The sequence below is a fragment of the Schistocerca piceifrons genome, chromosome X (genome assembly GCF_021461385.2).
Source record: "Schistocerca piceifrons isolate TAMUIC-IGC-003096 chromosome X, iqSchPice1.1, whole genome shotgun sequence".
Classification (NCBI taxonomy): Eukaryota; Metazoa; Arthropoda; class Insecta; order Orthoptera; family Acrididae; genus Schistocerca; species Schistocerca piceifrons.
The window spans coordinates 537098305-537115386 of NC_060149.1; the positions used below are offsets into that span (position 1 = coordinate 537098305).

At 34.3% G+C, this 17082-nt stretch overlaps 1 protein-coding gene across 1 annotated transcript in view; it reads right to left on the bottom strand.

The window, feature by feature from the left end:
• Positions 1-734: 734 nt before the first annotated feature.
• Positions 735-17082, bottom strand: part of LOC124722507 (calcium-dependent secretion activator-like) — a 69772-nt gene continuing 53424 nt past the window's right edge. The window contains exon 4 of the mRNA XM_047247661.1: positions 735-821. Within this exon, the coding sequence (XP_047103617.1) occupies positions 735-821 (87 nt within the window). The remainder of the gene's footprint in view (positions 822-17082) is intronic.

Genomic DNA, 17082 nt, shown 5'->3' on the forward strand with positions numbered 1-17082 from the left:
GACATTTATTTTGACTTCTATTTAGCATTTCACATTTCCCTTTATATCTTAAGTGAGGTATATTTTGATAAATGTTTTCTTAAGCCTAAAGTTGAATGTTCATTAACCAATTTTTGTTGCTTATGGAAAAATATGTAGAAAATTAAATTCTTCTTCCCCTCATTTTTATCTAATACTCTCAGAATTGAAGCTCATTAAAGATTTAATGCAGTTCACTAGTTCATTGAACAGTTCATTATCTGCCTTGCAAATGGTGCATTTTGAATTCATTGACTTGAAACATACAGTTGAATGTACTATGATGTTTCACTTCATAACAATGAAATATATACCACATTTATGTTTTTAATGACATTAATTCTTTTCTTTCTATCAAAATCAGTATAGTTATTATAAATATTGCCAGAATCATCATAAAAGAAGTAAATTATAAGGACTTGCATTAGTTCACTGCAATTTATACACAGCTGCTGTGAAAATGGTCACAACAAGACTCTTGTTATGATGCCAAATTTTGAGTAGTTGATTCTTTCACTTTGACCATATAATATGTAGACTTGTACAGGCTTTATTTCCAAATATTTTGTACCTTATGTAAAATAAAGTTTTATATTGTGCTCAGCTTGCCATTTGTCAGATCATTACAGTCTGTAATTTAATTTAAATTTCAGTACCAATAACCTTCCTGCACATATTATTATGGAGAAATATGTTGTAGTAAGCAATTTAAGGAATTATACCTTCTCCATTTCAGCTACTTTCTGCATTCGTCCATCAAGCTCTCTTCTTATTGCAGCTGCTTGCTCATCTGCTGAATCAAGCTGTAATAAAGACATAATATATCAACTGCAAAATGCATTTGAAAAACAGAACTGGAAAATGATGAAGCATAGTAATTTACAGCAACAATTTAAACACAATTAATTAATTAAAAAAGATGAAAGGAAATTAAATTGTAATTGTTTCTATCATGCAAAAACCAGAAAAGAAATTATGATCTGCCATTTAACTGCTTGGGGAGGAGTCAAACAAAAATTATAAGTTCTGAAAAAAGTAATAAGTAAAACTGTCAATGATGTTAGAAATTGTGTAAAGAATTACTTTTAGTCGCCAGTTGTGTGCAGTAATACAAAGGCCATGACAATTCCAATACACTATAAAGATTGCTGCTATGCTTAAAAGTTCTAGAAAATTTGGACAGCATTCTGTTTGAGTTTTGAACAGTACCAGTTAAAACATATTCTAATTCTGAGAAACATGTAAAAATGTTACGTATTCACCAATGACACCACTTCAGAGACAAACACTTGTACCTTAAGTTACAAAGACAGAGTAGTGTCTCACAGTACGATTCAAGTAATTAAAGCCGCTGAAAATTGCCAAATGGCACTGAATTAAGCTGAAGTTCTGGTTAAGTGGAAGAAACAGTTTTGGAGTCCTGAATTAAAAATGTAATATTAAGGTAGTTTAGAAGATGTTCTGAAGTGCTTTGAGTGATAGAGTGCTATCTTCCTTGAAAGATTTACTATCAATATGAAATATTTCCCTATTACCAGTAACTAAAACCACAGGCACTGATCTAGGCACAGTGTCATCTCTCTTTTCCAAAAATGAAGTGTTTGAACACAACCCTCTTTCCACATAGAAAAGACACTGTTTTGAAGCACTGTAAACAAAGATGGAACACTATTACCATTGTCCTAAAACTGGCACACACAACGTACAGTCAGTTTATATCTAAAGATGTTAACATGCAACTCAATAATGCTACACTGTATATTGCCTTGGTATGCCTGGGAGACTTCCTATCCACCATACATACCACAATCCCTGCTCCCCTTGTAATTTTTACTTCTTTGTGCAATTCAAGGATTCAGGAAGTACAGTGTCATTAGCTCACCATCAATCAAGAGAGATATCTGTTGATCATTTACAGTTTTTCCATATTTCCAAAGGACAGGAAAAGCAAGTTTATTCCTCCGTAAAAAGCATGTGTTTGCCCCTCAGAAGTTTTTCTCTGATACTGTACTGATAACCTCCTTCCCAGTCACCACTCACTCTCAGTAGTGTATGCCCCTCCATTGCATTTATCATTCCTGTAACATATCTATATCACATTCACTCAACCTGTTCCAAAAACATTACAGAACAATCCATGTGTGAACCACCAGTACTCAGTGTCTAATGGATAGAATATTTCAGTGAGCAATATGTTACCACCATCAAGTGTGCCTCTCAGGGGAATGTGTGTGTGACAGTCAGCTCTCAACACCAGGAAAATGTTGCTACACATCTCTCTCTCTCTCTCTCTCTCTCTCTCTCTCTCTCTCTCTCTCTCTCACACACACACACACACACACTCTCTCTCTCTCTCTCTCTCTCTCTCTCTTTGTGTGTGTGTGTGTGTGTGTGTGTGTGTGTGTGTGTGTGTGTGTGTGTGTGTGTGTCCTGCTCAGCATTTCTGTTATACAGAAGGTATCTGATTTTGTGCTTTTTCTAACCAGGATATCCCATTACCTTGTCATTCCATCTTCTACAATACAATATTAAAACAAGCTAGATAATTAGTGCCAGTTTCTGTTTCTCAGTCGCAACCTGTTTTCAAACAGTGAAATGTGAAAAGCTTTAAAGAGTAACATTTATTGTAGATTGTAGATTTTAAAGTTTGGTAGTAAACACTTCTCACCAAAGAAACAGTGCCATAATATCAACTGCTATAAGAACTGACAACTTGTCATTTCATAAAATCTGGCACACTTATTGATCCTAGATCTTTAAGATGTCTTAAAGTTAAAGTCATGTCCAAACAACACTGAAGTTAATCTACACCAAAGCTATTTTTTTACAAACTACTTGGTCAGTTATGCATCTGATACTTGTTTTTCCTAAAACTTCAGCAGTTCAAAAGAATTGTGTGAGCAATTACCTTATAATAGAATATTGAACCACCTTTTTAACAAATAATCTTTTAACAACACCTCAGTTTGACTTTGGATTAGGCTTTTCAACAGAGAAATGCATATATGACCTCACAAACTCAATTATAGAAAAAAACATTACAGAACAATCCATGGGTGAACCACTAGTACTCAGTGGCTGATGGACACAGTATTTCAGTGAGCAATCTGTTGCCATCATCAAGTGTGCCTCTCAGGGGAATGTGTGTGACCCTCCAATTTTCTTTGCAGCAACATTCTATATCCCATCCACACCCAAAGATGTGCAATGGTCAAATCTATTTCTATTTCTATTTTTTTATTCATCTGGTAAATTGTGATTAAGTACATAGTTTGTACAATCTGAGGTTTAGAAAACAACAGTCAGTACATCTACATCTACATCCATACTCCGCAAGCCACCTGACGGTGTGTGGCGGAGGGTACCTTGAGTACCTCTACCAGTTCTCCCTTCTATTCCAGTCTTGTATTGTTCGTCGAAAGGAGGATTGTCAGTATGCTTCTGTGTGGGCTCTAACCTCTCTGATTTTATCCTCATGGTCTCTTCACGGGATATAAGTAGGAGGGAGCAATATACTGCTTAACTCTTTGGTGAAGGAATGTTCTCGAAACTTTAACAAAAGCCCGTACTGAGCTACTGAGCGTCTCTCCTGCAGAGTCTTCCACTGGAGTTTATCTGTCATCTCCGTAACACTTTTGTGATTACTAAATGATCCTGTAACGAAGTGCACTGCTCTTCGTTGGATCTTCTCTATCTCCTCTATCAACCCTATTTGGTACGGATCCCACACCGCTGAGCAGTATTCAAGCAGTGGGTGAACAAGCGTACTGTAACCTACTTCCTTTGTTTTCGGATTGCATTTACTTAGAATTCTTCCAATGAATCTCAGTCTGGCATCTGCTTTACCGACGATCAACGTTATATGATCATTCCATTTTAAATCACTCCTAATGCGTACTCCCAGATAATTTATGTAATTAACTGCTTCCAGTTGCTGACCTGCTATTTGTAGCTAAAAGATCAGTTACCTATCTTTCATGTAGAATACTGGTAACATAACTATAAAAACATGAAGATGACTGAAAGTATAGGATGGTTAAGAATAATTGCGTGATCAATTACACTATATTTCCTTGGTGCTACAAAAACTCAGAAAAAGAATAGAAGTAGCGTTCAAGCAAGTACTCTTTTAGTTTCACTTTAAATTTAGATACATTTTGTATCTATTTCAGAAAGGATGGCATGTGGTTCTATAAGAAAGAGCCAGTATGGTACACTCCTCCACTACAAATGTTTGTACTTACTGAATTGACATGCAGGTAATGCTTCTGCCTAGTGTTATGAGAGTGGAAAGCACAGTTATGCTTGAAGATAATTTCTTCTTTTAATATACTTACTTTTATGAAGTTTTTTCAGAATTTATTATTAACTTATTTGTTCTGAGCTATTGTATTAAATCTTGTATTACATCTGCAGCTGTTTTTAGTAGGCTGTCTTCATCACATGACTTAATTAGGATATTTGTGTCATCTGCAAAAAGTACTATTGTCCATATAGTTAATTTTTTGATAGCTCATCAATATAAAGAATGAAAAGAATGGACCCAAGGACTGACCCTTCAGTGACTCCATATCTGATAATTATTCTTATTAGTATTTGTGCATTGCTATAAAAATTAGAAATTTTGTGCATTTTTATAGCTTTGTATTTTATTTGAAAGAGCTGTTGATGATCATGGAGGTAAGATTGGATCCACCTGATCCACCTGTTTGGTACTCCTTGTATTTCATAATTTCTTAGCTTGTCTAATGGAATGTCATGCTTCTGATACTTATTTTTCCTAAAAATTCAGGAGTTTAAAAGAAATGTTCGAGCAATCCAGAATAGTGAACCAACTTTTTAACAGATAATCTTTTAACAACACCTCAGATTGACTTTGGTTTAGGCTTTTCAGCAGAGAAATGAATATATGACCTCAAAAGTTTTACTGAGGTCAAGGAATATACTACAAACATGTTGCTTATTAGTTACGGCAATTAAAATTTCATCTAGGAAGGTAAAAATAGCTGACAGTGTTAATCTACCAGTGCTGAATCCCTGTTGTGAATCATTTATTATCATTTCTTTTCCCACACAATGGTGTCACTTTGCATTTTCAGACTTATCAGGAATATACCACTCATGAATGATGAGGTGAAAAATCTATTTATGGATCTATGATACAAAGTGCACTTACATTGATGACAATCTATGGTATTTCATCAGTACCTGCTGCAAATTTATTGGGTAATCTTTAATAATCATAAATAATTCCTTAGGAGTTATAGAAGACACAAGTAGAGTTCCTGCATAAATATGTGAATCTGACTGTAGTATATAGCTGTCTATTTATGAACTATAATGTTTTGTAATGAGGTGTTTTGCTATATTTTTAAAGTAACTTCTGTGGGGTCAGTTTTTTATTGTTATTTTCATGAAGTTCTATGATGTTGTGGACCAGTGATGTAGTACCTGTTACGTTTTCAATGATATTCCTGGTTGCTTTATTCTTGTTCCTGGAAGTCTCTATATGTTTGTCATTTTCCATCATCTTTGCTTTTGATATAACATAATTTTCTTTTATTCTGGCATGCTATTTTTATTTCTGCTTTGACCCATTTATTTGTATTGTGCATACAATTTATTACTGATGCTTGTTTAGGAAAAGCTATTTCAAAAAAATGTTTGAGTGCAGCCATAAACTTATCAACTTGTCATTTGTGTTGTTTGAGCTGTAAACATCATTCCAGTTTGTTCTTCTCAAGAGAGAGCAAAAGTAATCTAGATTTTCATCATAGAAATTTCTGACATTAGCACTGGTTTTTTGGGGTTCTATGTCTCCTCGAATAGCTATTGCTAGTATTTGGGCATGGCAATCACTAAAATCAGTGTTTACAATTTCTGTTGCAGGTATATTTATCTATATTTACAAAAACCTGATCAAAACTTGTTGCAGAAGTACTAGTTATATGAGTTGGGTTAGTTGCAGGTGGTTTTAAGTTAAAGGACTTGAGTAGATTTTTAATTTCATCTTTAAATTTATTGTGTCTGGAGAAATCAACATTGAAGTCTCTGCATATGAAAACATTTTTCTTGAGGGTGTTAAAATTCTGTAACAGATCTTCCATATTATTATAAAAAACTTCTTTATCACTGGCTGGTGACCTACATACACAGATGACAACAGTATTTTGATTTGGGAGCGCTATTATTGACCATTCTCTTTCTCTGGATAATCTATCAAATTTTTATATTGCTGAACTCTATATTTTCTCAGATATATATGCAGCTACCACCATGCCCAAGTATTTTCTACAAAATGTGTCAGGCAATTTGACTGAGGTAGGTTTGTCAGTTCGAACATGTATCCCTTCAACCAGTGCCCAGTGAAACATAAAACAAAAATATCACCCAACTATTTTAACAAGATTTATATGTCATTCAACTTGTTTGAAAGAGACTGAACATTCTGTTGGAGCAATTTAAAGTTTGAACTAGTGAATTTTTTTTAGTCTTGCTTGACCACTAACCTCTTTTTTTGATCTAGCATTGTTAACTATAAAAAATTGTCCTTGGTTTGAGAGGTAGGTGAGGTCTACCTGTTAACTGTTTCCTTGGAATCTGGGTCCTGCCTTCCTTGCACTGTGTTGCTTCTAATTATAATCCACCTATCAAGAAGTGTTTGTTTCATTTTTGGCACTTGTATCTCACTGACTTTCATACTGTATTTATTTTGTTGAAACACTGATGCCCTCACGCAGACTTGTCACTTTAAACATGAATACCAGTTTTTTACAGTGGCAAATTTTATGTTGGTGGCTACAGAGGCCAATAACTGTGATAAACACTGCCACTTACTTGGTTGGCATGCTCCTTCAGGTGCAGATGATATACAAAACGCCATTCTGAAGGTGAGGGGAAGATAATACAGGTCACTTACAAATGCAAGAAGGCCAGGTTGTCTGTGCACTTGATGATGGTGAAAGGATTGCTGACAGAAACATTGTGCCTGTTGGACACCTAGTAGTGGTACTACAACCACTAACTTCTTTCTCTTGATGGCCATTTCTTTATATCAGAACATTGTTTGTGAGATCTACCCTTGTACAAGGCACCTCCTCGCACGTTTTTGAGAGCATGTGTTGGATGACGATGGATCCATAATTCAGGTGACTTGCTTACATTTACTTTTTTAGAAATGTGTTATCACTGAGTATTTCACTCCTTCAGAAAATGCACCTTCACTCATAGAATGACTATACAGGCAATTTGAGGACAAAAGAATCAAGCCTGCACAAAACTTCAGTACTTTTGATATAATACCATTGTAGGCAGAAAAGGTATAGAATTTCAGTAACATGATGATTTTTGCGACCTTAGTAATAGCTGATTTGATACAACTTGAAGTGAAGCAATGTAGAATAGATATCCTTGCCCTGTTATCATTCCTGACATAAATATTGTAATATTACCTTTTCTTTTTCCATATCTAATCCATATACAGTATGGACACGAAATGAAAAAATCCTTTTAACATGTAATTTTCTATTTGTAATTGTTCAGACTGTGACTGAATTAAATGGTAACAATAACATAAATATTCTTCACAAAGGCATTTATTTGAAGGCATATTTAACATTGAAGATTCAGAGAATGTTATTTACTTGCTTCATAGATCACTTTAATTATTCTTTTATTAAAATGATGTGAAAAAAGTGAATTTGCAGGATATGTATACATGATCAGTATAAATATTCATTAAGATATTATCTTTTAGGCCTGCTCATGCAGGTTCACTTAAAAATTAGTTTTTCTAGAGGTTGCTAGCTTTTAAATAGAAATTAATCTGTGGAATAGAAGGAGATGTCAAGGTGAAATGATTTTAGATTACATTTAAAACTTTCTCTGCTACCTGTTAGGCATTTTATTTTATTGGGCAAATGACAATGAAGTATTGAAGTTGCATACTAAACCTTCTTTCTGATCCACTGACCACTTTAAAAATGTCAAATAAAGGTCAATTTTTTCTCCTAATGTTGTAGTTATTGACATCACTATCCTTTTCAAAGTGTGATGGATTATTTATGAGCCGGCCGAAGTGGCCGTGCGGTTAAAGGCGCTGCAGTCTGGAACCGCAAGACCACTACGGTCGCAGGTTCGAATCCTGCCTCGGGCATGGATGTTTGTGATGTCCTTAGGTTAGTTAGGTTTAACTAGTTCTAAGTTCTAGGGGACTAATAACCTCAGCAGTTGAGTCCCATAGTGCTCAGAGCCATTTGATTATTTATGATGAATTTCATTAGCAAATTTATGTAGTGTGATGGTGCAGTTAAAATGCCTAACCCATTGAATAGGTGACTACATGATGACCATGGGTGACACTACATATTACTCTCATTGCTCACTTTTGTACAATCAATACTTTCTTTTAAGTGATTAATTACCCCAGAAAATTATTAATTAAGACATTATTGACTGGAAATGAGCAAAATTTGTCAGGATGATGATATGCTTTCTTTTCGTACTAACAGTTATACAAAGAGCAAAAATAATTTCACCTAATTATTTGAACAGCTCAGTAATATACTTCTTCCAGTTCAAGTTTCCATTAATATGTACAAACAAAAATTTGGAGCATTCTACTCTGTCTACTGAGTCCTGTTCATGTGCACATCAAATGGTGGTATGATTGTATTTGTTGTATGGAAGTGAATATAATGTGTTTTCTCAAAATTTAATGTGAGTTCAGTTTCAGTGAACTACTTCACAACTCTCTGAATACTTCATTAATAATCCCTTGTGTTACTTTCTTTCCAGTGGGATTTATTATAACACAAGTATCATCTGCAAAACCGAGCAAGGTGCCGCAGTGGTTAGACACTGGACTCGCATTCGGAAGGACGACAGTTCAATCCCGCGTCCGGCCATCCTGATTTAGGTTTTCCGGGATTTCCATAAATCACTCCAGGCAAATGCCGGGATGGTTCCTCTGAAAGGGCACGGCCAACTTCCTTCCCCATCCTTCCCTAATTCGATGAGACCGATGACCACGCTGTCTGGTCTCCTTCCCCAAACCAACCAATCAACCATCATCTGCAAAAAGTAGCAATTCTTATTGAAGAATGTTAAATACATGGTCATTCACATATATAAGGATTAGGAGTGGATCGAAAACTGAACCTTTTGGGATTCCATTCATGATTTCTCTCCAGTCACTAAAATTTTCTCTACTTTCAGCATTCTTTTAAAATTAATCAGCATGACTTTTTGCATTCTTTTTGTTAAGTGTGATTGAGACAATCATTTGTAAAGCTATTAAACCCATACAACGTATTTTTTTGAGGTAGTAACATGATGTAGGCAATAATATGTCTTGGAAATATCTTATAAAATACCAGTTGGTGATATTTTATTATTTAAGACTTGTAACATTTGCTGAGTGGATGTATAAACAGCAACCTGGAATTCAAATATCTCGAATATGCTAAGTAAATCGTTTCTTTTAGGTAGGTACGTAAGTTTTTGTTTTGCATGTTGGTATTCGATTTACTCTGGGTTTATTTATCAAGTTTCATTTTTATTTATGGCTCATTAGTGCTATTTGACTTTATATATTGTCATTTTGTCATTTGGAGATAGTGAGTGGAGCTATGGATACTGGAAAATGCAGTGCCAAGTGAAGAAATCAGAACATTTCTGACATATTCTTCTGTTTTAGTTCAGCAGAGTTGTGACAGCAGCAGAGACAGATGGAAAGATTTGCTCTTTGTGTGAGGATAATACCACTGGATAGAGGAGAGCAAGAAAATAGTTTTCTAGTTTTGAGGAAGACTGGTTTGACATTAATGACTCTCCACATTCAGGAAGACCTTTGGGGTTTGATGAAGATTGTTTAAAAGCATTAATCCACAATGATCCATCATTGTACTCAAGAACTGGTAAATGTGATGAAATGTGGTCATTTGGCCATCATGTAACATTTCAATGCGATGAGAAGGTTCAAAAATTGGGTGCATGGGAACCACATGCTCAAAGCCAAAACCAGCAGGTGGTCATACGTCCATCTCTGCTTGTTCGTCATCAATTGGTTCATGACCTACACCAACCATTCCTACCCTGTATCGTTACTGGTGATGAGAACTGGTGTCTTTATGCTAATACAAGGAAAAGAAAGGAATGACTGTGCCCAAACAAAGCAGCAACTCCCCATACAAAGATCTGCTTTTGTGCACAACAGACAATGTTATGCATCTGGTAGAACAGCAATGGTGTGGTGTACTAGGAATTGCTTCCCCAGGCATCATTACTGACATTTATGGTCAACAACTGAGATATCGTGCAGACTCAATCTTAGAGCAACAACCAGGAGGACTGTGTGAAGTGATGCTACTACATGATAACCTTCACCTGCAGTCTGCTAGACTGACAAAACATGCGGTACAGGAGTTGCATTGGGAAGTCATTTCACATCCACCTGATCTTGTGCCATCTGAACTTCACCTTTTCCATTCTCTATTGAACAACCTTCATGGAACCCCTTTCAGGATGAAAATGCAGTCTGAGCATGACTCAAGAAATTCTTCACCTCAAAACCATGATTCTACAGTTCCAGAATTGAAAAGCTACCCCAGCCATCGTAGACTGTTGTAAATAGTGAAGGAGAATATAGTACTGTTGACTAAAGCCTTTATTATGTGTATTTGTTCTGTTTACTAAACTCATGCCAAAATGTTATGATATTATGTAACAACCTAATACTTAAATATGAGACTACTCTTGAGTTGGTTTACATAACTTTTTCATTGTTTTGGAAAAAGAAATCAGCAAGGAAATTTGATGCTATAATATTTAAGAGCTTTTAGTCACTTTTCTTGAAAAGAGGTTTAACACTTGCATACCTTAATGTGTCTGGAAAAATGCATTACAGATATCACTACAGACATTACTTATTAAGTTAGAAAACCTTTTCAGAATTTTTTTTCAAATTCTGTTAACACCATATGACCATTTATTATTTTTATAATTCTGTTAATTTCAGTGAATAATGTTTGTACTAGTTCTAGTTGCTTTGAAGCTTTCTGGAATCATATATTTAATATATTCTCTTGTTTTGTCAACTAGACAATATAATTTTTGCTACTGCATTTAGAAAGTGCATTTTTAAAAGCTTGCAAATCATTAATTATGAGGCATATCAGTGTCATTTAGTTTTGCTGTTGTGGTATCTTCTACACTTACTGGTGCTCCTGTCTCCCTTTTCATGATATCCAACACAGTTTTATCTTATTATCTGCAGTATTAAATATTGATGTGCCATATGTAACATTATTGACATTAAGGGCTTTTACAACAAAGTGTACTTAAAATTCAACACTGCTACTAAGTGTTTGTTTTAGGACTGATTCACCACATTAGAATGACCTATTTTCCTTTGACTTTTAGAACATTTAGTCCTCTTTTTAAATTGTAGAGTGGATGAAATATTATTATTAAACCATTTTGACATAAAGTTACAGAGTGTTTGACTTTTAGAATGCAAATATCTAAAAAATTCAGTGTTACCATTTTGCAGACCTAATTTTCCAGTTGATAGAAAAGGTGAAATGAGAAACATGTTAGTGAAACATCTTAAACATAAGATGTTGGTGTATTAAATATTATTTCTATGCTTTATTAGAAGATGCAGAAGAAAGGTACTTCCTTAAAAGTCCACCAATAAAAATGGAACCAATTATTAAATCCAGTTAAAGAATAAACAGCAAATAGTTATTCAAATTATTCCATTGTAAAATGTCTAAAACAATTGCTTACAATTCCTGTCTTTTATGTTACATGAGGGTGCACTTCAAAGTAGTGCCTCTGAATTTTTTACATGAGACCCTTAAAGATTTTTAAATAGAACAAATGTTATTAACATTCCACACCTTTATTTTTCATGTCTACATATTTATTTCTTAACTTAGTTAACCTGGTGTTGAATACATTATTCCCAGTGATAAATTTCTTGATACCGTCATTGCAGAATGTTTGACTTTGTTTACAGAGCCACACCCTCACCCCTGCTTACACCGCTTCATCACTATCAAACTGAAGTCCTCAAAGGTCTTCTTAAAGTATTAGAAGCAAATCAAAATTTTATGACATTACGTCGGAACAACCCAGGAAGATGATCAATGACAGTGAACTCAAGGTCTTGGATTAGTGCAGATGTTGCAGTGCTAATGTGTGGCCTGGCAATGTCACACTGAGTAAGAGGGTGCTCCATGTGTGGATTAACTCTTCCAATTTGAAACTCAATTACAACACACTGTTTCTCATGCACTAACATAGTTACATTATATACCATCATGTTACATGCTACTGTATTTATTTATTGTAATATTTTTTTTTTATTTTTTTTTTTTTTTTTTTTTTTTTGCATGGAGACACCAACTGGTGTCTTTTGCAAACGTCATAGCATTTTCTTACAAGTTTAGTACAGTCATATATACATATGTGATTACATATACATGATACAAATGTACCATTGTACCTAATAAGGCACAATATTGGGTGTTACATCGTACCTATTACAAATATTCAGATTTTACACAACTATATATATATATATATATATATATATATATATATATATATATATATATATATATAATTTATTTTAGTTTTGGAGTCCTCTAGTGGTGGAGAGCTGCAAACATGTAGAGATGAAGAACAAAGATATAAAATGCTAATAATGTTTGTTTTATGTAAAAATCTTTGAACTGTTTTCACATAAAAATTGTGAGGCACTACTTTTCAGCATGCCCTCATATTATATTTGTAACTGCAGTGCATTTTGATATTTTGTAATAACTTTCCTATGCTTTAACTAAACCCTCCAAATAATTCTATAGGCAGTAACTACTTAACACTTTTCACTTTCTGGAATCATATATTTAATATATTCTCTTGTTTTGTCAACTAGACAATATAATTTTTGCTACTGCATTTAGAAAGTGCATTTTTAAAAGCTTGCAAATCATTAATTATGAGGCATATCAGTGTCATTTAGTTTTGCTGTTGTGGTATCTTCTACACTTACTGGTGCTCCTGTCTCCCTTTTCATGATATCCAACACAGTTTTATCTTATTATCTGCAGTATTAAATATTGATGTGCCATATGTAACATTATTGACATTAAGGGCTTTTACAACAAAGTGTACTTAAAATTCAACACTGCTTTTAAGTGTTTGTTTTAGGACTGATTCACCACATTAGAATGACCTATTTTCCTTTGACTTTTAGAACATTTAGTCCTCTTTTTAAATTGTAGAGTGGATGAAATATTATTATTAAACCATTTTGACATAAAGTTACAGAGTGTTTGACTTTTAGAATGCAAATATCTAAAAAATTCAGTGTTACCATTTTGCAGACCTAATTTTCCAGTTGATAGAAAAGGTGAAATGAGAAACATGTTAGTGAAACATCTTAAACATAAGATGTTGGTGTATTAAATATTATTTCTATGCTTTATTAGAAGATGCAGAAGAAAGGTACTTCCTTAAAAGTCCACCAATAAAAATGGAACCAATTATTAAATCCAGTTAAAGAATAAACAGCAAATAGTTATTCAAATTATTCCATTGTAAAATGTCTAAAACAATTGCTTACAATTCCTGTCTTTTATGTTACATGAGGGTGCACTTCAAAGTAGTGCCTCTGAATTTTTTACATGAGACCCTTAAAGATTTTTAAATAGAACAAATGTTATTAACATTCCACACCTTTATTTTTCATGTCTACATATTTATTTCTTAACTTAGTTAACCTGGTGTTGAATACATTATTCCCAGTGATAAATTTCTTGATACCGTCATTGCAGAATGTTTGACTTTGTTTACAGAGCCACACCCTCACCCCTGCTTACACCGCTTCATCACTATCAAACTGAAGTCCTCAAAGGTCTTCTTAAAGTATTAGAAGCAAATCAAAATTTTATGACATTACGTCGGAACAACCCAGGAAGATGATCAATGACAGTGAACTCAAGGTCTTGGATTAGTGCAGATGTTGCAGTGCTAATGTGTGGCCTGGCAATGTCACACTGAGTAAGAGGGTGCTCCATGTGTGGATTAACTCTTCCAATTTGAAACTCAATTACAACACACTGTTTCTCATGCACTAACATAGTTACATTATATACCATCATGTTACATGCTACTGTATTTATTTATTGTAATATTTTTTTTTTATTTTTTTTTTTTTTTTTTTTTGCATGGAGACACCAACTGGTGTCTTTTGCAAACGTCATAGCATTTTCTTACAAGTTTAGTACAGTCATATATACATATGTGATTACATATACATGATACAAATGTACCATTGTACCTAATAAGGCACAATATTGGGTGTTACATCGTACCTATTACAAATATTCAGATTTTACACAAATATATATATATATATATATATATATATATATATATATATATATATATAATGGAAGGAAACATTCCACGTGGGAAAAATTATATATAAAAACAAAGATGAGGTGACTTACCGAACAAAAGCGCTGGCAGGTCGATAGACACACAAACAAACACAAACACACACACAAAATTCCAGCTTTCGCAACAAACTGTTGCCTCATCAGGAAAGAGGGAAGGAGAGGGGAAGACGAAAGGAAGTGGGTTTTAAGGGAGAGGGTAAGGAGTCATTCCAATCCCGGGAGCGGAAAGACTTACCTTAGGGGGAAAAAAGGACAGGTATACACTCGCACACACACACATATCCATCCAAATGGATATGTGTGCGAGTGTATACCTGTCCTTTTTTCCCCCTAAGGTAAGTCTTTCCGCTCCCGGGATTGGAATGACTCCTTACCCTCCCCCTTAAAACCCACTTCCTTTCGTCTTCCCCTCTCCTTCCCTCTTTCCTGATGAGGCAACAGTTTGTTGCGAAAGCTTGAATTTTGTGTGTGTGTTTGTGTTTGTTTGTGTGTCTATCGACCTGCCAGCGCTTTTGTTCGGTAAGTCACCTCATCTTTGTTTTTTATATATATATATATATATAATATATATATATATATATATATATATATATAATTTATTTTAGTTTTGGAGTCCTCTAGTGGTGGAGAGCTGCAAACATGTAGAGATGAAGAACAAAGATATAAAATGCTAATAATGTTTGTTTTATGTAAAAATCTTTGAACTGTTTTCACATAAAAATTGTGAGGCACTACTTTTCAGCATGCCCTCATATTATATTTGTAACTGCAGTGCATTTTGATATTTTGTAATAACTTTCCTATGCTTTAACTAAACCCTCCAAATAATTCTATAGGCAGTAACTACTTAACACTTTTCAAGCTTGAGCAATAGATATTAACTCATTAACTTACTAACATTTTCCCCCCAGTCAACCCTATATCTACTAATTAAATTTACAAAAATCAGTAAATTTTTCCTTACACACTTTTTGCAAAAATATATAATTTTTTGATAGGAATTCCTTAGAAATCTATCCTTACTACATATTGAAGTGATGAGGAGTGAAGATATACTGTTTTAGATGTTTTTGTTGGTGTGGTATACCTGAAAAAGTACAGGCATGTACAGTGCCAACAGACATTTCTCACATACACACTGTGTGTCACTATTCACCTTCCTTGTTTTGCTTTGCAGACAACACAATTTCTGGAGCATGTTTTCTTGATGGGATTGGTAGGTGGGGGGGGGGGGGGGGGGAGGGGATAAACCTAAAAAAAAAAAAAAACCTGAAAACTATTGGTTATAACTTGCAGTATATTGAAGGAAATTGAGAAACATCTCAAAATAGAGTGATTTCTCAGCTTTCCACTGGTATGTAACATGTCATAACATCTATTAACAGAGAAAAGGAAACATGAAGATGAAGATATAGCTGCTCCTCCATCTCACAGCTGGCAATATAATAATGGACTGAAAACCAGCAACCAGCTATGAACTGGCTGTATAAGCGAATGGGTCTTGTGTAAATAGGTTAGGCTGTGTGATGTCCATGCACATTGCTGATATGTAAAAGTCCTTTATCTTAGTAACAGCAAGCTGAACATCATCTGTGTTTTGTGTAAAAATAAATGTACATTGACTGTAATTAAAATTTTGTTAATCTTATCTTGGTTATTGAACATTATTACCACTATCTATTTATTCAGAAGTTACGTTACAAAGATTCATAGTTCTAGACATTAAGGTCAGTAATGTTCCATGTCTACATACATACTCTGCAAGCCACTGTCAAGATGCATGGTGGAGGGTACCTTGTATCACTACTACCCATTTCCTTTCCTTTCCCTCTAACAAACAAAGTGATGGAAAAATGACTGTCTGCATGCCTTCATAAAAGCCCTAATTTTTCTTATCTTATCTTGTGGGTCCTTATGCAAAATGTGTGTTGGCAGCAGTAGAATCATTTTGCAATCATCTTCAAATGACAGTTCTCTATATTTTCTGAATGATGTAGCACAATAAGAGCATTTTTTCTCTCCAGGGGTTCCCATTTCAGTTCATGAAACATCTCTGTAATACCTGTGTGTTGATCAATTACCACAATCTAATAAGTAACAAATCTAGCTGGTGAGAGTCCCAAACATCTGATCATTACTCAAAAATGAGTCATTTTAATGTCTCCTCGTCAGATGAGTCATACTTAAAATGCTCCCCACAAACTGAAAGCACTTTCCCTACTTCCATTATCACACGCTTGTTCCATTTCATATTGCTTCCCAATATTAGACCTAGATATTTAATCATCATGACAGCACACTAGTAATGATGTATTTGAACATTGCAGGACTGTTTCTTTGTACTCATTTGCATTAATTTATGTTTTTTTATATTTAGAGCACTGTGCCAATCATCACACAACCTATGTAACATATGCACAGCCAAGTGAAGTTTGAGGTGTGTTAATAAACAAATATGGCTGTTGATGGTTGAAATTATAAGAGAATAAGGTAGACTTTAAGAAATGGAAGTCATAAAGATTGGTGAAAATTGGCAGATGTACGTGATTACCAAAAGAGTGGGCCTGCTGCTGAACACCAAAACAAAACACCT